The sequence below is a fragment of the Diadema setosum genome, chromosome 13, assembly GCF_964275005.1.
Source record: "Diadema setosum chromosome 13, eeDiaSeto1, whole genome shotgun sequence".
Lineage (NCBI taxonomy): Eukaryota > Metazoa > Echinodermata > Echinoidea > Diadematoida > Diadematidae > Diadema > Diadema setosum.
Window position 1 is genome coordinate 27,017,103 of NC_092697.1, and position 23,380 is coordinate 27,040,482.

General features: G+C 40.8%; 1 protein-coding gene and 1 pseudogene across 1 annotated transcript; one reads left to right on the forward strand and one right to left on the reverse strand.

Annotated features, from left to right (window-relative positions):
* Window positions 1-964: 964 nt before the first annotated feature.
* Window positions 965-1,591, forward strand: LOC140236795 (uncharacterized; annotated as a pseudogene).
* A 2,434-nt stretch (window positions 1,592-4,025) lies between these two features.
* On the reverse strand, window positions 4,026-5,241 carry LOC140236535 (THAP domain-containing protein 10-like). The gene is made up of 2 exons (XM_072316460.1): window positions 4,888-5,241; window positions 4,026-4,091 (listed from the first exon to the last, which is right to left on the reverse strand). Exons 1-2 carry the CDS (start codon window positions 5,239-5,241, stop codon window positions 4,026-4,028), a joined length of 420 nt encoding a protein of 139 aa, XP_072172561.1.
* Between the last annotated feature and the right edge of the window lie 18,139 nt (window positions 5,242-23,380).

A 23,380-nucleotide genomic window follows, 5' to 3' on the forward strand; every position in this document is an offset into this window, starting at 1 on the left:
GTGGTACTTCAGATCACGTCATAGGCAATGTGTGTGCCAATTTTCGTCGCGATCGCGCTGTCGACAGCCGAGATCTGGAGCCCGCGGCTCTATGATCAACCGAAAAAGGCCCGGCATAGTTAGGGTTAAACGTTCTTGTATGAAAATTTATGGTATAATTTTAATCAGATTGTGCAAGTTTGCACCTAAATAAGTGAAGGAGTTTTGTTCATAAAAGAAAAACACAATAACTTAAAAACACAAAAAATTGATAAAGTGTTGTCATGTGCCTGATGAGGAACTGGATGAGAAGAAGGATAAGAGTTAAGTCAAGTAGTACCATACCTGTTCAGGGATTGTAATAGCAGAATGGGCTGGCCAATAGCTGCATCTGGGCTTATTGTCATACATGAAAGCCTCCTTCACAGGTGAGGAAGAAACTGCTGCCAGTAGATTGTCCGCAGGATCAGGGTCCTGGCGAGGTCCCTGGGTCTGGGGAGGTTCCTGAAGGAGATCCTGAGGCTGGAGAGTTTCCTGAGGGGGATCTTGGCTAGCAAGAAGCTCATCCAGCATCTGTAATGTGAAGCAAGAAAAGTTCATTATTGTGCCTTTGATTTCATTAGCCCTTTCACGTAATACGTACGCCACATCCAGCATGGGTGCATTATTTATGACCAAAAGAGTGCGTCCTATGGCCTCATACTTGGCCAGGAGCTGTAGAAAAATGTTAGCCAATCACAGAGATCCTCACTGGGACTCTGAAAAATAATTTCGCCGCAAAGAAATCTATTTTAGAATGTCTTTTATTAGCTAAAACACCTACCAGGGATTCGATCCTGCCGAGAAACTAATCAATTCATGTTTAGAGGATACTGCAGATGAGTATGAGAGAGGCCAAGTTATTGAAGAGCAATCACTGCACTGCGTTCCAGTCAATTTGGTTCTGCTCTCATTGCACCTAAGTACGACCTCTGGGTAATGTAAAATGAATGACAGTGACCTTTCAAAATCTGATTTTGAGGATTATTCCACGGACCTCAGAGAAACTGTATGTCTGAAGAAGACGATGGAGATGACTTCGAAATCGTTGCATGCATGGGGCCCGGGTGAAATACAGCCATACCGGTACATGTTTGAGCCACTCGCAGAAGAGCCGGGAACAGAAGAAGCTGACATACCCGCAGGATAAAATCCCTCATCAGCTGACGACATTGATTCAGGAACAAGATTGGGAAATAAAGACTGGTGTTTGTGCACTGGTGGCTGTACACCAATGCCTACAATTGAAGAATCTAAATGTTGCATGGAATTGCGGCAAATCGTGACAAGAATGGATGAATATCCAGAAGAACTTGGCTGCAACACTACTCATCCAGGATTTTAGACGGTTTGTTTGCATGAATATAATGGGTCCTGGAAATGGCCTACAACCAATACATGCAACAGTATGGGGAGGAAATTCTACAATCCCAGATGGAACAGAAAATGAAAAATCAAGGCACATATGGCATACGGACAGCTTGCTCGATGGTGTTGAGAATATTTGGGTCATTAAGTACGGGTTCCACTTCCTTCGTGTGCAATGAACCTCATCAGAAGTACATTACAGTAATATGGCATCAAGACTTATCCCATTCTATATTGAATTCCGAAATGTCCATAGATTTCATACATAGGCCACCAGGTTCCCGTATGGAACGGGTTATAAGGATGCACGACTTCAAGATTGTTGTGATGGAATGGTCAAACTTCAACATGATATTAATTGCATCTCTCTGTCTATAGTTCTTTTTGGAAGGGTTAATAAGGGGATGGTTTGCCACTTTGGGCATACTAGTTGTGACATTATTTATCTTATAGGATGACTTTTAATTTTTGCATTGGTACAACATGCACTGTTGCAGGTTATAGGCGCCTCTCACTTTTTTTTTTAAAGCTACACTGTATTAGAATACAAGCTGTGAGACTGATGTCAATGCACCTTGTGTATTTTGTTTACTTTAGAAACCCTCTCGGTTTCCCATCCGTTTCTCTCTTTTTTCTCTCTTTTGCTTTCGTATCATTCTATCTCTTTTATTCACAGAGTACAATGATACTTTGGAGTGTTTTGTTCATGTTTTTCAGTGATTAAATCTTGTTTGCAACAATTTAGAGGTGAGTTTTTTGTTCGGGGCAAGTGTTTGTTGATTTTTTTAATTGAACCCGATGTAGATTATCTGCATGTACATGTGTGCGAGAACATCATACTTTGTATAGTACCCAATCGTTTGTTTACGTGTAAGCATTTTTACTGTAAAGTGTCTTCATTGTTCGTCTTCAAAGCATTGGGTTTTCACCCTTGTTTTCCTCATCATATTTTTTTACATCTATTCATTTTTTCCGATGCAAAGATGTTCTGTGTATTAACGTGATAGTTGAAAAAGAAGGTATATTTCCCTTTTGTCTTTCAAAATAAGTAAAAAACAGTCACCTAAGTATGTATTGAAGAAATTTAGAACTCCATGAAATCCAGAGTTCGAAATGAGAAAGAAATTAGCGTCACCATTTCTTTGCTCATTTTTGAACTGATTATTTAGGACTATACTTAAATTCTGATGTACTGTGTTCACCATAGTGTTAAATCAATAAAAAAGAGCCTAGTGAGCAGGTGTTTCATTCTACCCTTTTCATTTCCTCCCTATCCTTTTTGTTTCCTTTCTGTCACTTTCTTCTTTGAACCTGGATGGAAATGAAAAATCCCATCTTGCCATATGTAAGACAGAACACATACCATCATGAAATATTATGACATTAAATAGAAAAAATATGCAAGTGATAAAAATTCTTGTTTGTGAAAATAAAAATATTGTAATAAATCAAACATGATTTCTTATGAAGCAGTTCTTTCAAATGTCCAACAGCTTCGATAATGAAGCAAATCAAATCTGAAAAAGTATCGTGGCAACAAGTGATATTGATAGGGAATTCTGACAAAAAAACTGTCACACCATTTCATGTTTGAATTTGTCTTTTTTTATTGGATTAGGTTATAAAATCATAAATGCCACCGATAACATCACAATCGATCTCAATTTGAACAGGAGCAATAGGGTAGGTACGACCACCTCCCTGGTACGACTATTCTAAACAGCTGATTACTTATGCATTATATCCATGGGCATCTGCAGGGTAACTGCAAGAAGGCGCATGAAATTCCACTTGAGTAAAAAAAAATACATAAGCCCCTACTTATAAAATTTACTTCTTTATTCAAAATATTTTTTTTTTTTGGATGGAAAAAAACCCAAAATATTTCATGTTGCACTTCTGAAATATATAATGAATATATAAAGTATTTTCATCTTGATTTTATGAATTAGAATTATTATAAAAATATGAATAAAGGACAGGCTGAACTATGAATGACCAAAAGGTAAGTAACCGTTCGGACCTAACGTTAGACACTGTTGTGTTAACTAACAGTTGGGCCATCTTTCTTTGAATTATTACTGTCAATATCGACTTAATTAGGCCTACGTACATGTAGGTACCCCAAACCAATACTATAGTATAGGCCCTAGTACATATCTATGCTCTTATTTTATTGGGGGAAAAAAAAGAGCTTATCCTTCGCTTCATGTACTAACAACTCTGTTTCACCGTCATATGCATTATCTCTCACTGCAACTAGTTCTAGCGACTAGAAGTAGGCCTGGTAAAATAGTGTTTTGACAAACATTTCATTCATATGATATCATACGCCTAGAGAAGTAGAGTATACTTTATGACTGCAGTCACAACTCACATCACAGTCACATAACAGCACTCACAGTCACAGTGACACAGACAGAATAACCAGCTACCGTGACATTCTTATTCAGGGACATAGGGTTAGGGTTTATAGCCAGGGTTGTATTTATGGTTAAACTGGCCGTATTCGAGGGACATTTAGGGAGTCCTTCCGAGAATAAAAAGTTGAAGATCAAAGCAGAAAACGGGAGAAAGATGCTTGTATCATTATTACCAATCTTGCGAAAACGCCGTTTTTTTTAATAGTGAGGCCTCATTCACAATACACGAGTATTCTCCTGTGCTGTGGAAGCCCCGCCGCCGTGCTTTGTAATACCTAGAATCTACCGATGAACACACCACACGGTGCGTGGGGATGATCATGAATCCACGAGTATTTCAAAACAAGCGAACTGCCGTAGTATTTAGTACGGACACGCAATGGTGGGGCCTATTTCAGAGTATGCCAATGAAAACAAAAAGAAAGACCCCACGTTTTACTAATTTCTAATTTCGTAATGAAATGCCGAACGGACTAAATCGAAATATCGGTCTCCTCTTGTTCGGCGTGTGCGTCTTCACTGTGACAGTCTGTGTGCAAAGTCTATGGAGGTTGAAAGCAGCCACCGGCTAGGGAGTAGGGGATAATAACGCCATGGCGGTGCCGGAGTTACTAATGGAGTGGTGGACTACTGTACTGTATAATTTCACGATAATGCCGAACGTAACGTGTTACTGTTATCAGGTACCTACATGTTATTGTTAGGCCTAGCCTTGACCGAACAGAAATCTCGGTCTGTATCTAGTCGTCGGGGAAATGTTCCGCGGAGACTGCGTCTGGCTTCACGGATCCCCTCCTTACACAATACACATGTCTACAGAGGAGAGCGATAACGTCAAGACTCTTACGGATCGACAGACGGATCTTTCTGTCTAACGTTAGACCTAGGCCTATAGCCGGATAGCCCGACCAGTAGTACCAGTAGACGCCGTGCACTGTCGCGACTTACAATCATGCAAACAGCACGGCGCCGGCGACAGGGAGGTGCAATCAAATACCGTCGTAGCACTAGTACTCACAGTAGTAACGTTCAGACATTACGGACAAGGTAGGCCTATACCTACTATATATATACTCACTTTCATTTTCCTCCTCTTCTCTGCGCCTGGCCTTGCTGGCTTGTTGTTGCCACTTCTCGGCCTCTTCAACGATTCGCCATTATTCTGCAGTGTTATCACAGGCAGGGCATCTGCTTTGAGCCTTCGGAGGCGTTCGATCTGAAATTGCTGGTGCAGCCCCTCTTCGAATGAATCGTCCGTGAAATGTGCGCTGCACACTAGACTTGAGCGGCTGGGCCCGTTCCAGTCGACCCGTGTGAGTTTCACTCTTGCGGTCCAGATTCGTCTGAGTTTTTCATCGCTTGGGAAGGTGTGCAGGCTAACCCCATCCTTTGCAGTCTTGCTACACCCTGCGACGATGCATCGCCTCGGCATGATTGCGTTCGCAGGGTGCAGCAAAGATCTTTAGATTAGATATTTTTGAAATCAAACGGTGTTAAGTTTACAACAACGCGGGGTAGTACACCGCCGGGCCGGGTGGGTATAGACCGTGTGCGCCTGCATACTAACGTTTAGTATACTAGTAGTATGTGGTACGGGTGCGTGCCTCGCACATCGCTACGGCAACAGCATCGTCTGCTAGGAAAAGCTTCGTTCTTGAGATGACGTATAGGGTCACGTGACTCACATTTGTCGAAATTTCATTTTTTTAAGGGGCGGAGCTTAGGAACTTGGAAATACATAAAATCAAGGCGGAAAAATTGGATTTTCTCTCTTACAGGAGCTTTCTACGAACAACTGGTGGAAGATTATTAAAGAAAAAACACATTTTAGCCTTCTCAGAGCTCAAATTTGTGGATTTCACGGCCCCTTTAAGTACGATACTACCTGCGTCCCTTGTATAGAATAATTTTTTGCATGATACAGAAGCATTTAAAAGCAACGCATGTACTAGACATACATCATTATAATGATCGTATGGCGTGTGACGCTTGACATTTGGATCTGTTACGCAAACACAAACATTATAAACTTCTCCCATACTCACCCAAATCGGGGATTGGGGATCATCCGCCGAGACCATCTCGATGTCCGAGTCGTCATCATCCTCTACGACAGGCTGCAGACCTTCATCCCGTCGCAGCACCTCCGCCAGATGTTCGTAACGAAACTCCCGTTCTCTGTGTCCCTCACAACGAACAAAAAAGGCAAGAAGGTATGTTGCAACATTTGCATGATACAGAAGCATTTAAAAGCAACGCATGTACTAGACACACATCGTTATAATGATCGTATGGCGTGTGACGCTTGACATTTGGATCTGTTAAGCAAACACAAACATTATAAACTTCTCCCATACTCACCCAAATCGGGGATTGGGGATCGTCCGCCGAGACCATCTCGATGTCCGAGTCGTCATCATCCTCTACGACAGGCTGCAGACCTTCATCCCGTCGCAGCACCTCCGCCAGATGTTGGTAACGAAACTCCCGTTCTCTGTGTCCCTCACAACGAACAAAAAAGGCAAGAAGGTATGTTGCAACATTTGCATGAATGCTGACGTAGCGTTTATGTTAAGATACATTTTTAACAGCAGCGCTGATAAAATAACAATTATATTTTTGTGCTTTTAAACGGGACAGAGTTTGCAATTGGATTAGCACTTATCAGAACGGAGGTTTAAATGTTAAATTTCTGAATTTTTCTCAAGGTTACTTTCTAAACCATCCACCTGCCGTTCACGTGAAAGTCTTGCTCTAATGCAAGACATTTTAGCAACAACCGTAAATTGGTGAATCCTCCTCAACATAACAATATAATCAACGAGAATGTACGGCAAAGAGAAAAATACAAACGTTGTGATCATGCACACACAAATAAATTACATTTACAACATTTACTTTTTTTTCAGTATTGGAAATCCAACTGTTGTAATGCAGAAGTTAACGTATAGATGCATGGGATATACTTACAACTGCCTTGAAAGGATCGCTGGTCTTCACAACAACCTCTTCACCTCTAGTCCCGTCGACGTTCATCAAGTTCACGGCATCTCCCTCTTGAAGAAAGGCTGGAGACTTCAGCGTAGGCCACAAACGAGGATCGAGCCTGCAGACCTGGCGCTTCAGAAGAGGCTCCCGAAGCTCCTCTGGGCTGACATAGGACGACACGCCTCGGTAGTACAACGTAGGTCCATCTGTAGGTATATTGATCAAAAGAAACATGAAGTAAGATAAAGTTTGAGCCATGATAATGCTTACATGGTTGTTTATGGTTCAGAACACTTTTTTACTTAAATGAAACGATTAGAACAATTCGTTTCTGACAATACATGAACTCTTTAAGCCGGTAAGATACGAATGAAAGAATTTCATCGGCATTCGGACTGTAGTTTAAGAAACACGATAACAACAAAATTGCTTGATGATATTCATACTCACTTGATTTTGACGGCTTCTTCACCTTCAAAGATGACGGTTGCTGCCAACCAAATCCCGCTCTCCGGGTCTCTCGCCTGGACACTGCATTTCCGTTGTTCAGCAGCCATCGATGTCGAATTCCACGAGCGAACAACCTTATTGCGTTTAGAATCTGTTAGAGTACTAGTAAGCGTTGTCGAAAGTTTTGTAAGGAAGAAGCGTGTAGAAGCTCTGTGACGATGTCCGAGAGAATCAAGCATCTGACCGAATTCTTGTACTACCAATCTTTTTGTACGAAATTATCTTTACTGAGGTTCTGACACAATAGGAGGCACCTAAGCCAATCACGTTCCGGGATGGCGATTACACAGACAAACAAAACCGCGCTAATACCAGTGTGATGGACTAGTGATATAGGGGAACTAGTTCTCATTGTTGCGATTAGTAGAAGATTTAGCTCGAGTATGCGAACCAATGGCTGTCGGTGACAAAATTGTTCCTCGACGCATCATTTCACCCCTCAAATTCGTTGGACTAAATCATTTCCATTGCTAGTATCATCACAAGAATATCTTAAGTCATTGGAGCTGATATGGATGGAAACAGAAGAGAAATGTATATTTTGATAAAAACCGTCCTGGATAGTAATGATTGTTGAAAATGTGAAATGTTATGTTTGTAAATGCAGTAATAATACGTGCGACATCCGGTATTTCCTTTGACTATACTATAGATTACTGCAAAATCTTACGTATTCGTTATTCACAGCTCGAAATTATCACCACACCTGACTGATGAGTAGTGTTTCATGCTAGTACATATGTGTACTCTTGAATTTATACTGAAATACTCGCTGACACTACATGTCCATTACTTTTACCATCCACAGCCACGGCAATATTTCAACTTCTGCATCAAGTGCGTCCATATATTCAACCGAGTACGATATTTTCTTGTTTTCTTTTTCAACTCTTTGTTTGTATCTTTCAATTCTTCCGACTTCTCTGTTTTTCTCTTTGTGAAGCGAGTGACATGCCTAATAATAGTCTGCCTTATGGAATCGTTGTATCGACCCCCTCAAATGTTAGAATTGTGTCATCTTCCATGAGATCAATCAGCTCTTGTAGTTCCTTCTCCCTCCTTTCGAGAAACTCCACACGTTCCTGTAGATGTTTTGAATCCTCACTCATTCCTGTAGATTTCCTTAGCCTTTGCTTCTTCTGATGCCAAGCTTGCTTGCACAATTTTCTTTTGCTGTCTGTGTCATCTTGTTGTAATGCTTCAATTTGAGCTCTTGCTCTGATGAGTTGTTCTTTGGTAAGATGTAACTCCTCTTGAAGCTCCTGAACAACAGTTTCCAATTTTGCACGTTCTGTTTTCATCTTCTGGATTTCCTCCCTATTCTTTAATTTCTTGTTTACATTCCTTGGATTTCTCTTTTGTAGTTTGACTTTGCAAGAGTTAAGTGCCTTTTCCAGTTGCACCAATTCTTTTTCTTTGGTGGCATACTTCTCCTTGTACACTTTGAGTTCACGTAAGGCAGGATCAAATTCTGCAGTAAGCTTGCCCATATCCTTCACCAGGATATCTTATATATATATGTTGATTGTAGTTGTTTCAACTGCGCTGACAGATTGATGAGGTCTGTTTCCTTCTCCTTTAGGTGCATGTTGTTGATACTGATGGAAAGTGGTCATCATATTTGCAACCATCCTCATCATCTGCATCTGCCCAGAGTTCAGTTCCCTCATTAGGTTTAGCTGGGCTTCTTGATTTCGTCTGTCCATCTCTTCCTCCCACTTCCGCTGATTGGTAGTATGGCGCTCTTCAGCTTCTTGGAATCTTCGATTTTCAGCAGCCATTGTCTCCCCAATCATTTCTGATGCCATTTTCATGGATTTCTCAAGCTTATTTTTCTTCTGGCCCTTCTGCGAAACTCCTATAGCAAAAGACGAGGAGAAAAAAGAGGTACTTAAAAATACAGTGTTAATTTCTGAAGAATTTATTTGTGTCAACATAAAAAATTTACACAAAGTAATATCCTGCGCCTGGCTATCAAGAGATACATGTCAAAAAGGTAGCAAGGTCTATATGTAATTAAAACTTGCATTGTGCATCCTTTGTTCTATATCATCGGTCAACAGTAGGTCAAGAAAAAAAAACTCCCGAGTCAAAAAAATCCCAAAAACTCAAGAACACCACAAAAGGTTAACGTGCTCAGTATAATCATGAATATGCACACGAAACAGGAAGATAAGTGAGCACCTAAACACACACGTGGAAATGGGTAGCTCAAAACAAAATATGATGCACAAGTCAATTTTCCAACACCTGAAATACATGTATCAAATGATTCAAATTCGCAAGTTTCTAATGACTTACAAGTGTTGGTCATGTTTTTCGGAGATTTAACCAGGCCCTACCAACTTGTCATGACAGCGTGGCCCTTCATGTTAGCAAATCCAGCTGGCTATGAATATTCATGAGCTTTTTGCCCTTTCCCTAAAAAGGTGCAACATTCACTTGCCTGGTTAGGCCTATTTATACCCACTACTCGCATTCAGGAGTGCAGTATGGATTGGCCAAGATGTTTTGCAGACACAGTATTAACCAAGCACACTCTTTAATGTGCAAACTTCAATGATTAAATGAATTAATTGCCTACCAGATTGCATTCATGTAGGGCTGATAGGGGCAAGGCTTATGCATCCAGCCGTTTGCATCTATTAATAGTATATATATGTATCGATTTACAATTTTTTAGAGTAAAGCTTATTCACTTTTTATTAATAACATACTTAAAGGACATTTCGGTCCAGAATTTAATACATTTTAAAAGAAAGAAAGAAAGAACAAAAACCTACAAAAGTCTAAAAATGTGAAAATGGGATATCAAATAAGGAAGTCAAGACCTTTCAAAATGTCACCTTATTTTCGGAAAACATATCTTGACCAGTCCTTCTGAATATTCAAATGCGTGAGTTGATGATGTCATCCCCTCACAAAGTTTTATATAATGCACATGAAATTTTGAAAAATTCAAGTTTTTAGCCTACAATGGCAAAAAAAAAAAAAATCCCCATTTCAAAATAGAGTAGAGTAAACATTATTTCTTGTGTATAAAAAATTGGTTGGTCATTAGGCAACTTTTATATTCTCGTAACTGGACTATGAGATTTTTGTCATTTCTGCATATGAAATGAATAGAAAATTGTGAGGGTATGACATCAACTCTCTCATTTGAATAATCATAACTTTAAGGACTGGTCATGAGTTTACCCCCCCCCCCCCCCCCCAAAAAAAAAAAAAAAATAATAATAATAAAAAGATCAGTGGCTTACCAAGATAACCTGTAGAATTTGTTGGAGCCTTTCTTTTATCCCCACTTGTACTGGGTCCAGGAGTCGCTGGCCTGGTTGCTGGTGGTGGTGGTACTGGGAGATCGTCGTCATGATCAAGAGGAAGACCTTGCTCTTCATCATTGGCACTAGCACTAGCAGTGGTTTGGAGCAAGGCAGGGTCATCTTCAGCATCACTGACTACTGTTTTAGGCCCTACGCTGTTATTTTCATGAGGGGTTAATTTTCGCGAATTTCGCGAATCACAGTTGGACCGTGAATTTAACAGCACTCGAAAATGTCACCATATGCTAAGGTCGTAGTGCGCTTATGTAGGCCTCCCTGTCAATTCGCGAAAACAACATCTCGCAAAAATGACTGTGACCTCCTCATTCGCGAAAATATTTGTTCGCGAAAATAACAGCATATACAGTATGTCAACCTTGGAGCTTTCTTCAGAAGCAGCATCAACATCCTCTGCCTCTTCCCGGGCCTCTTCCACCGGAATACCGCCTCCATGATCGTGTTCCGCATCGGCGTCGGCCTCACCAGCTTCGCCTTCATGCATGCCACTCATCGATGAAATTAGGTTGACTGGCTCAGTGAGAGCCCTGTGCCCCCAAATGAGGGAACACAAGTCCTCATTCGCCATTGTTTTGTTGCCTTTTCCACTAGTTTTATTGTGGCATTTAATCTTTAGCCACTTACTCTTGATATACTTGAGTTTGTTGTGCATTTGAGTCTTTGTTTTTTCAACCCCATGTTCCAAGAGTTTTCGTAATAGGGAATGGTATGCGGCAGCGTCAGCCTATGTCCCACTGAGTTCTTCGTTTACTGCAGCCTCGCTGCGTAATTGCAGTAACAGTCTCTCCTCCTCTTTGGTCCACACTCCAGCCATTATCAAGTGGTACACTGCACTGTAGGTAGTTGAAAATTTCCTCAATAGTTAAGTAACATTTAACAGCACAAACGACAACAGATTTTTACCTGCACACTGTACACCCAGCACTTGACAAACACAAGGTACGATATTAGAAATACACCAGAGGCGGACTGTACCATACTGGAAGAGGAAGATCCGTGAAGAAGAAGAAGACACAGCAACTCAAGAACACTCGAACTAATCTCAGCTCAGTTTTGCGCAGCACATATTCCTATAGGGCATGCATACAATTGAACAATACAACACGATGCAATACCACAATGCCGTCGCTGTGAACATCACAGGAAACGACATACTACATGTAGTCGTAGTCGTGTGTATGTTTACATACACGAATTACGTGTGGATTAATGCAGCTGTCATTTGTATGACGCACCTCTTGACCCCCGGGAAAGGTGCGTCATGGTTGCGTCAAGTACCACCAATTTGATGACGCGTGGTACCGTCACGGGAGCAAAATGTCCGTCACAACTTGACCCATTATGTGCGTCATAGTCGGTCATTTAACCAGAGTGTGTCAAAAGGTTCGTTAATAGGACCGTCATGTAATTTTGCGAGGCTTCTTGCATGGTATCCCTCCGTAACAGAATAAAACAAACTCGCGATCGCGAGCCGGCCGAATTCACCGGCTCCTGAAAACGCGAAAATGACACAATTTTCATTCAGTTTTATTATAACATGCTGATACTCACTTCATTCTCGTATGTCTTCTTTTTCTATCTGATGTCAGACTAAAGGTCTTTTCAGAAAGTTTGAGCACAAATTTGCTCCAAAACCACACTACCAAACACGATTTGTGATTAAAATCATCACATACAGCCCGCGGCATCGCGAAGCTCGCTATCCTTCAATCGCATTCACTGTAGTGTAGCATCGACCGTCGACCGTGGAATCTGCAGCAAAACCACGTGCGTGATGTGGACCATGTGGTATCAGTCTGGTACGTACCGCGAATAACATGTGCGTCAAGGGTCAGTCATTTTCACGAAGAGGTGCGTCACCATTTTGACTGGTTAATGCGTCAATGTCTCATAGAGGTGTGTCACTTTTTGTGAAGGAGGGTACATCATGGTACCTAAAAGGTATGACGCACATTGGTACTTTGACGCACCTATCCCGGGGGTCAAGAGGTGCGTCATACAAATGACAGCTGCATAATTTGGGAGCGCGCGCTAGCTAGCGAAAAACGTGTGCATGACGCTGATACTGAACATACATATCTTTAGAATGCAAATTGTTTGTCCCCATGTCCAAAATAATAACTGTAGGCTTCCTTGACATATGGACATAAATTCAAAATAGAATGTGAATCCTGTCCCATTCTTTGAAGGAAAGACCCCCTTCTCCCCAACAGAGCTATGAGAGGACTAAGAGAAGATAGTTCTTTGATGAATAACACATTCTGCTGAAACTCTAATTCAGAATCTTTGGAACACAAATCGTTTGTGCCCATGTCCAAAGTAATAATTGTGGGTTTGCTTGACATATATGAATATAATTCGAAACATAAAGCAAATCCTGTCCCATTCTTTTGAAGGAAAGACCTCCTTCTCCCCTTCTCGTGGTATGTACAAACACATACATTGTGTGAAATGGCATCGAAAAGTTTAACATGTTTAGGCCTCAAATCACAGAATTTGCTTTGCGATATGGAGATATTCATGTCTTCGCTGAACAGGCGTTGTGCTCCGCCCAGAGACATAAGCATGTACTTGGTGTCATTAAGGCGGCTTTCCTCTCTCGTTCCCTCTCTCACTCTCGGGCAATGCTGGTAGCGCACTACTTGTCAGGATGCTCGCTACACACACAATAGAGATGCTCGTCCACGACTTGAATTTGTGGGTTGAAGGATTTTATTCCCTCGCACTGCGAGAGTCACACAACTTGAAGAAAATACAAAGAAGACGAAGAAGACAAGAAGAAGTAGAAGAAGTAGAAACAGAAGAAGATGTGGAAAACAGAAGAAGAGTAAAGCTAGAAGAAGACGCAATAGAAGAAGAATGACACAAAACAGAAGACCCTGAAAAGATACAAACAGACAAAAAGGCAATCCATCATAAGTATGGACTTTTGTAAATACACATTGTATCTTAACCAATTTCCGCACAACACCAATTATGCATACACATACACAACTATCACTTATACCACATTGACATCCCTCATAACAATTGACTGCACCCTTATATACATGTATTTACCAATACAAATATCCATTGTCATCAAATGCATCGTAATAAAATCTGTTCACACTGTAATTTCGAAGTGTCCACAGTTCTATGTTTGTTGTTACACTTCACATTGAATACTCCCATGTGCTATTTGTTTCGTATTGTTGTAATCAGCCTCTATGGTAATTCACAACTTAGTCGTATACTTGTCGATTACAAAACTATAACAGTGAATCAGTGAAAAACAGTGAAACATTTTGTCAAAAGCAAACTATAAAATGACACACCAAGTTATGTAAGAAATTCTTCAGTTTGTTTGTTCGTTCATCATAGCAACTAAATAAATCTGCTTCAAAGTTCATGTCGTATGTCCTGAAGTGTCCACAGTTCGAAAGTTTATTTTGGCTTATGGTCGTTGTAGCACTTGGGACAAACAGCTACACCGCATCGAACACAACCATACGTTGTTCGCTTTCTCTGTTTGTTCTTGCGGTCGGAACACACGGTGCAATCACGTGCACGATTCCCGTCTTCGAACTTGCATTTGCGCTTTCCTTGGGTGCGAGATCCTCCAGCTGGGGACATAGGTCCTTGTAATCTTGCATCACGAACTGGACCCATCATTGCTTCATATACCTTGACATAGAACTTTGCACGAGGCATGGGATGCGGATTTACTTTGGTGTACAGGATGTACGCATTTAGAATTGCTTTTTGAATGAATCTAAATGCTACCTTCACAGTCCAGTGGTTGATTTTCCTATTATATTCCTTATTCTTATGTTTAGAAAAACACCTTGTTATAACCAAAATCTCGCTATATCCAAACTCGTTATAAATGGCACTTGTTTCCATTGAACAACACGAAATAACACAAATGACCAGAAAAACTCAGGTGTTTGGTACAGCACTCCCATAAGTGCGATTACACGTCACCAGTTCTGAATATGAGCCTCAAAGCCAGAAGGGATATCAAATGTGCAAAGTAGGTCCCTACTTTACATATTTTACATCAAGATACAAATCAAATCTGACCACTAGCCCTAAGTACCTTCCCACCAAGCCCGGGCCCTCAACTTGCCTTTGACTAGATGTGTACGCATGTGCTTCCTGAATATCGAGGAAAAGGGATAATTTTTCAAGCTTGTACGCATTTTTGTCTGCGATATTTCAAAAATAAAGAAAAATTTGTGTCCTCAAAATTTGAGAAAGGGTGATTTTCGTATTCCAACAACGTCGCAAGCACAAGCCACTCTCTCAGCCCATTCAATATGATTTTCACTTTCATAGTGAATGAGTTTTTAATTTTTAACTTGTTTTCTTAATGTTTCAATTGCATTTATACTCATAGCTATAATAAGATGAAATTTTCATTAATAGTGTAAAACGGAAACTGCCTGAATGAAAACTTTAATTATTTACAGTGTATTTGAAATATAAAAAATATGGGTGGTTTTAAACAGTGTCCTTGAAATATTAAAAGTATGGTTATATTTTGAACCAATTTCTCCTTGTTTGCTGGGAAAAAGGGTCAAAGTGAGTCCAAATGTCCTTGAAATTTACTAAAATAGGGGGTCATTTTGAAGTTTTAGAACGAGTTAGGTTACACCTTTAAAGACACAGTTGAGGGACCAGCCCACCAAGTTACACCTCACCATTTCTGAAAATGAGCCACAAAGCAAAAAAGCATAAAATATGCAAATTAGCTACCTTACTAGAGGCCATGACCACCACCCAACCAAGTGATCTCGCTTTTCACCTCGGAAGAACCTACTTGGAAGAGGGGTGTAGCTGTAACCAACTGACTTTTGACTTTATGTTCCCTACTTTTAGCTTTAACATTGTGCCTCCTTTGTGTTTACTCTTTGCCTGTGTTTTCTTGACTTCTTTCTCCCCTGGTGTTTTGTCCTTAGCAAAGGAGCCGGCAAAAAGTCTTTTTAACTCTGCAATTTCATTCTCTGTCCACTAATGCCGTGCTCTGCATACTCTCTTCTTCTTGAATTCTTAAATTCTTAAAATCAACATTGTCAAAGCACCTAGGCCCATATGTTTAATTATAATTATCATATGTGTGTTTTTTTTTTTTTTATTTCTGAAGTGGATGTGTGTATGAATTAGTGAATAACATTTTTTAATGAAATTATATTATTACCGGTAAATTCTTGTAGTGATAGATTGTGAGTGATTAAAAAATGAATTGATGTGAAGGGGAAGGGGTAGTCTCATTTGTTCATTAAACCTCGAGATCTCTGATTTCTTTTTTGGTAATGTGTTGGCCCTGAAAAGGGCCGTTTTGGTGTAGACGCTAGACTCGCCTCGAGTTAAAACCAGAGGAAATCCTCGTCCTCACTCTCCTCCTCGAAGAATGTTCTCAACTCGGAGTCGGAGTCATCAGAGTCGGGGTACATCAAGTCGTCTGACTGGTAGTCGTCGACTTCCTCTCCAACTGGCTCCTCTACTTCGTTGTCTGCCCACAGGACATCATCCTCTGTCCCGTCCAAGTTGTTGGATATGCAGCACTTCTTGAAGGACTTGCAAATCAGCTCAGGGGTGATCTCCTCCCATGCCTCCAAGATTCACGAACAGATTGTAGGCAGGTCGACCTTCCGTTGTCGGCCTGTCTTGGTGTACGTGTGCTCCCCGCTGATCATCCATTCGGTCCAGCGACGGCGGAGTCCATCTTTGAATGGCTTGTTGATGCACACATCCAGTGGCTGGAGGAGTGAAGTCATTCCACCTGGAATGATGGCTAGGTCGATGTTCATTCCACGCATGGTAGCCTTGACCCCGTCAGTCTTATGGCAACGAAACGCGTCGAGTACCAACAGACTGCGCCGTCTGTCGAGCCCTGAAACCTGTCTACCCCAGACACATCTCAGCCAGTCGTTGACGGGCGCCTCGTCCATCCAGCATTTTTGCTGGGCTCGGACGATGACGCCGGCCGGGAACTTCTCCTTTGGAAGTGTCTTCCCCTTAAAGACGACGTAGGGCGGCAATCGCTCTCCGTCAGCTGTGCACGACAGCATCACCGTGAAACGTTCTTTTTCGTGCCCAGTGGTGGTGATGCTGATGGATTTGTGCCCTTCGTCGCTACGGTGGCATTACATGGGATGTCAAAGGTTACTGGGGTATGGTCAGCATTGCCAATTCTCAAGAGAGGGTAGTCGTACTCCCTACAGACCTGAATGATGAAGCGTTGAAAGCTCAAGATCTTTTGGTCGACGTCATCTGGCAAACGCTGAAAAATGTGTGTGCGGCGTCGTACGGACAGGCCATGCCTGCCCATAAATCTGTGAGCCCAGTGCTGGCTTGCTTTAAACTCAGCGATGCCAGTTGTAGTAGCGATTGCCCTCGCTTTCAACCTGAGAGCAGTCGTGGATATCCCGCAACCTTCTCAACGCTTCTCTTCTACCCACGCGAGGAGCTGTTCCTCCAGTTCAGGCCACTTGCCTTCTTCCCTCTATGTGCTTTCTGTTGCTTCGGTGCTTGCTGAAGTTGCTGCATGCTTGCTCTCCATCGCCGAACATTTGCCTCGGAGATGTCGTATCTTCTACCTGCAACTCTGTTTCCCTCCAATTTGGCAACTCTGATGACCTTCAGCTTGAATGCAGCTGTGAATGGTTGACGATTCATCTTGAGTAGAAGTGAGGCTGTACACGTGCTGGCCACTGCATTTTATACCGGTTCCATCCAGGAAAGGACTAGGGATCTTTTGCTGATGTACAAGACGTACGGTGCGTACTCACTTACTTTTGTTTCGCTTAAAGGGATTAACTTGCTATTCAATCGTGTTATCATATCTACCGTAGACGAGTCTCTTGTATCAGGCGCGTGCCGGACATGCCGGAAACAAAATTTTCATAATGAAGAATAAGAGGAAAACATTAACAAAAGTGTAGCAGAGGGATCATACGCTGAGACGTACTGGTGCGTGCTGGTAATCACTCGCTATTGTTCCTTCGGAAGGATTACTGGTAGCACGCCATTTGATTGTGCTATTATATCTACAGTAAATGCGTCTCTTGAAGTAGGCGCATGCCGGAAATAAAATGTTCATAATGAAGAATAAGAAAAACATTAACAAAAGTGTAGCAGAGGGATCATACGCTGAGACGTACTGGTGCGTGCTGGTAATAACTCGCTATTGGTCAGCCAAGATTCTATAACATTCTTTGCTGGAAGTTGGGGGATATCCTTTGGAAGTCTGCCAATAATGAAAAGCAAGAAAGATATGCAACACATTAAATGAAAAAAAAACAACATTTTAATCATGGGTCTGGACTCTGGATATCTAAACTAATAAGGAACACTAAGCTTTTTTGTTAAACATTCCTTACAAAAATGTTCTTCATTATGCTTGAAATGCAGGCATTCATTTCTGTGCTAAGATAGAGTGGATAAATGCATTTGCCTTTGACATAGGTATAGCCAGCCTAGATACACCATATCAAGATTAGTCTAGATCTAGGTCCAGACATCCCATCTATCTAGACCTAATATATTTTAGACTAGACTAGATAGATCTAAAGATTCTAGTAACATTAGTACTAGTAGCCTATGAAAGCATACCAATCACATTACAGCACACGTCAGACAGTAAGTGTAGATATGTCCTCAGACCAGGGGTGGGGGGGGGGGGGGGGGGACGAGGATCCTAGGCTATATTATATGTCCAGGTTCTTCTCCCATAATTATGTATGCATGTAACCATACATCATTGTACAAGTAGGCCTATTATATACATGATGCACCATCGGTCCTGTCCTTGGGCCCTGGGGGATGCATCCTCCATCCCTTCATTTATGCCCCTGATTACAGAGCAGGCTTCATAACTACATTTATAAATAAATTACAGATCAGTCTTTGAATGTTTTACTTGTTCAGATTGCAGCTCAAACCTAAAAAGTAAAACATTCCCAGACCGATCTAGCTGTACATGTTTAATATGAAGTTTGCCAGGGCAGCTGCAATGTGATGCTACATGGCCTAGGCTACTAGCATCTAGATCTGACGTTACGGTTAGATCTGTACAATCTAGGCTAGAATCTAGACCAAAATAAATTTAAATCGGATGTCTGGACCTAGATTGATCTAGACTAGTTTTTATATTGTTTATTCTAGGCTGGCTACCAGGCTACACTAGTCTGATTTAGTCATCAGCCTCAGGCTATACATGCCTGATACTGACAGAAAAAAAAAAAATAGGGCCTAGCCTAGATACTTTAGTCTACACGTCGAGACAGGACTCTATAATTAGAAAAAAATACATCTACGTTAACACAGTTAGGTTTACTGATCTAGATCTAGGTCTAACGTTAAATCGAAGTTACATCCGTACTCTAGGCCTATTCCTTCTGGATCGAACCAAAGTTTTTCATGTCATGTAATTTGTAATGTAACTTTTTTACTTGTAAGTTGTAGCATGCAGCATGGGATCATGCATGCATTTTACGCAACCCAGTCTCACTAACGTTAGGGTTAGGCCAAATGTAGGCCTAGATAAGAATGAAAATACAACTTATTCTTAACTGTCTCTATTTTGTCCATTTCACATAATCTATTGTCAGCTATTTAATTTTAAGACAGTATGGTATGGAGTACCAGATAGATAATTGAACATTGACACTAACGTTAGACTTAGGATTGTAAGTTTTAGTTTTAGGTCTAGACTTCTTAGTTTTAGGTCTAGACTTCTTAGTTTTATAAACAGTTCTAATAGTCCTAACTAACAATTGTTAGAGGTTCTACTTACGTTACATCTTATCAAAAGAGGAGCACTCTTTAAAATTATAGGTGCATCGAGATTCAAATTGTTCTTTTTGCCTTTAAATTTGCATGCGTCATTTTGAAGTTATTTAAGTTTAAGTTAGACGAGACTTTCTAGGCCCTAACGTTACATGATACATCTGTCTAACTTAAGAATCAGAGGCCATAGATCTTGACTAGGCCTACTCTAAGTCTAGTCTAACGTTGGTGACGTGAGTTAGAAATTTTTAAGCAAGATGTGACTGCTTTTTTATGCTAATATTAATAAACGTGCATGTTTCTTGTAACTTACAGGGAGGAAGAAGCAGCAACTGTACAACAATCTGCTAAAAAAAAAATTGTCTAGGTCCTAGACTCAATAGAATAGGTCCTTACGCCACATTCTTTCTTTTTTACTTTCGGATTACGGACCCTGGGTTAGGGTCTAGGCCTATTGCCTTTGGCCGAAACTTTCGGATTCAGAGCCTGAGGAATTTTGAATAGGGTCTAACTAGGCCTAATAAAGTTACTTCACAACAAGATATTAAGTTAGGCCTATAATAAAAATAGTATTGAAATAGGATCTCTAGTAATGTTAGGGCGCAGCCCTTAAGTGCCCTACGGAAGATGTTCATCATCGTGGTAGAATCTGAAAGAATAAAGCTGATCATTTGTCTTCATGTGACAAACGATCAGCTTTATTCTTTCAATATTGAAATAGTTTTGAATAACTTACTCATTATCTGCAGATTTTTTTTTTGTTCAAGGCAAGGCTGACAAGTAATTTCCCCCGCCAAAACATTTTGTTTTGATCAGAGTTCACACTGTCCTGCTGTTGCTCTCTCTGCTGCAGCTGCATGCTCACTGTGGGCCGCTGTGCAGCTCAGCTGCAAGCTGTCACAGGAGTGTTGTGCTGTATAATATTGTTTTAATGTACACTCGGTTAGTCTTAATCACACATTTTGAATGTGAATGTCGTCATTTACTCTTTGGTTCGTTGTAGGACCATGGTCTGAAGTGTCGGTGTCATGGTCATGGTTGTCATTTGGTTGGAGTTCAGGGGGAGGGGGAGGGTCGTCATGTCTTAGGTCTTAAAAGTCGTCGGCAGAAGAAGGCAATCGTTGGGCATGTTCAAAGTCTGAGTCATAGTCATAGTCATAGTCCCGAGTGTTGATATAGGTTTCGTCTGAGTCGGGTTGCTGTTTGGTATTGTCAGGTTGTTCTTCGTCGATGTAGGTTTCGTCCAAGTCAAAGAGTATTGGGGTCTGTCGTCCAGGGTGCTGTGGATTGGAATAAGAAGAAAGATTATGAGTAGAACTCAGATGTATACTAGCAATATTACCCCACGTTGTTATCTCTTCTTCCTCTTCTTCTTCTTTTGATAATTTATGTTTTAGTATATTGCTGAAATGCTGAAAAAACAACAACTCGTAATTAGGCCAAAATTTGTTCCCACACGGTACACACGTGTATTCTAAGAAATGATGTGATACAAGCATGACAAGACATGATTATGGGTGCACTTGTTACTACGTCCACATCGATATTACAGTGTACTCTATGACGATTCTTGCCATATTGTGACTGCAATACAATTGTAACAAATACTGCAACACTCCTGTCAAACTTCTAAGTTAATATATCGTTCTTACCTCAGCAAGTTCAGACACTGCAGAAAAATGGCCTGTGACCCCTCAGTAAGAACGAGAGTGCTATTATATTGGAAATGACTTGCAAAGGAGAGTTTTTTGATAGTGAATGTGAGTGATATAGAGCTATCGTAGTATCAATAGCCTTAAGTTTGCAATTAGGACACTCCTACAGATGCATTCTCTTGCCATCTGTTCTAACGCCTCCTCACGCACGCTGCCATCATGTGATTTTGCTGCGTTACTAGCCTGGATATTGCTTGCCTACATTCCTCAAGCTTTTGTTTGAGTGCACTTATTTCGTTTTCCCTCGTTCTCTTTGACTTCAAATACTACATCTTCGCATTCATCGCAGCTTTCTGACAAGAATGGCGTAATTCGGCAGCAGTCTCTTTCTGGGACTGCAACTGCTTCATCAAATCCTATAGCTGTTTTTGAAAACGTCGGCACTTTCCACGTTCGGAGGTATACCTTGATTTCACAACATTGAGTTCCCATCTTAATCTCTCAATTTCCTGAAGAGCTTCGTCTAATTTAACAGATCTCCTCCCTCCTACTGTTTCCCATCTTCTCCTTTCTCTTATTTCCTCTCTCTCACCTTGCGATGTCCGGATTTCCCCCTCTCTTGTTTCCCTTCTTCTCTTTTCTCTCATTCCATTTCTTCTTTCATCTTCAGTTTACAGCGCTCCCTTAATTAGAATGACTGAGATGATTGCTGGATGACAAGTGGTATTACGTAACAGTAATTAAGGGTTAGTTATGAAAATCAATTATTGATAGGATATGATTAGAGGATCCCTCTTAGTTCGATTATACATGATGAATATGTTGTGACTCAATGTCAATTAAACAGAAGTCATGGAGTAATAATTATTATAGCAATCAAAGATGAATTAAAGTAATTAAAGTAATCAAAGCAATTATCAGATTCGTGTCCAATCTTTAAAAGATCAAATACACTTGACACCTGATGAAACTCCCGCGCCACCTCCTCTAGGTATTCCATGTGAAACATCGTCATTGCCATCTGCGTCCCCATAGTCCTGGTCGAAGTGTTCTTGGTTCGATTTGAGAGGGGAAAAAAAATTAGAGCTAACATTTTTCATTTCTCTGAAATTCATAGCACATTCTCAAATACCAATGAATTCATAAAAGACAAAGAAATTCTCACTGTGGTATACTTGCAGGGGCATTTGAATTCACATTCAAAATGGAAGATTACAAAGTTCACAAAAAGTGCAACGATTGAGGACCCCACCCCCCCCCCCCCAAAAAAAACAAAAACAAATATATATATATATGATATATTTATATATGAACATGAAATGGATATGGAGATGACTGCAATTGAATACTTCTTCATTTGTTTTGTTTTTGTCTTTTTTTTTTTGCTCTTTTTTTTTGGGGGGGGGGGGGGCAATAGCCGATGCATCTCCTAACTTTCAATTCCATGTTTAGGAGCGAAACACAAACTGTTTTCTCTTCTTCCTCTTCTTCTTCTTTTGATAATTTATGGTTTATCAATTCCCGTATATTGTAAAGAGTCCAGAATATCAATTATTGATAGGATATGATTAGAGGATCCCTCCTAGTTCGATTATATACACATGATGAATATATGTTGTGACTCAATGTCAATTAAACAGAAATCATGGAGTAATAATTGTTATAGCAATCAAAGATGAATTAAAGTAATTAAAGTAATCAATTAAAGCAATTATTCAGATTTGTGTCGTCGTTTACTCTTTCGTTCATTGTAGGTCCATGGTCTGAAGTGTCAGTGTCATGGTCATTGTTACAAGTCATTTCTCCCCTGATTTTCCTATTGCTATTGTTATGCCCTACTCAAGAATCTGGGCTGCTAGGGAGAGACAAAAGGGAGTTATGAACACCTGGATAGAACATTCCTGTGTATAGAAATCTGGCCTAGCAACAATACATTGCTGAAATCATACAGTGTCTGGCTGCCAGTGAGGAGCAGCACTGTGCTGGGGAAACTACAGGTGTTTGAACAGGTGTTTGATTTAATATGTAGGGGCAATACAACCACATGTCATACTGGCTTCATAGAAGCAACCTCAGTGGCTATGCAGCAGTTGCAGGGGCAGCAGTTAGACTGCAGGGTCTGCTGGAAAAGGCTTGAGCAGACGATATGAGGTCGGATACCGGCAGTTTTTAGTCACCAGTCAAACTGTAAGTTACTAGTTTTATTACGATATCCCCTTTTTCAAAATATCACAGTTATTATTTGAAGCTGTATTCTACTAAAGAAGAGTAGTTTTGGTAAACCGACCACGTGTTATGTGCA

Excerpts from the sequence above, each read along its gene's own strand:
- LOC140236535 (XM_072316460.1), bottom strand. The coding sequence starts at position 5,241 with ATGCCGAGGCGATGCATCGTCGCAGGGTGTAGCAAGACTGCAAAGGAT. Across the intron at positions 4,092-4,887 it reads AGAAGAGGAGGAAAATGAAA|ATTCTAGGTATTACAAAGCA; the intron begins GTGAGTATATAT and ends GTTCATCGGTAG.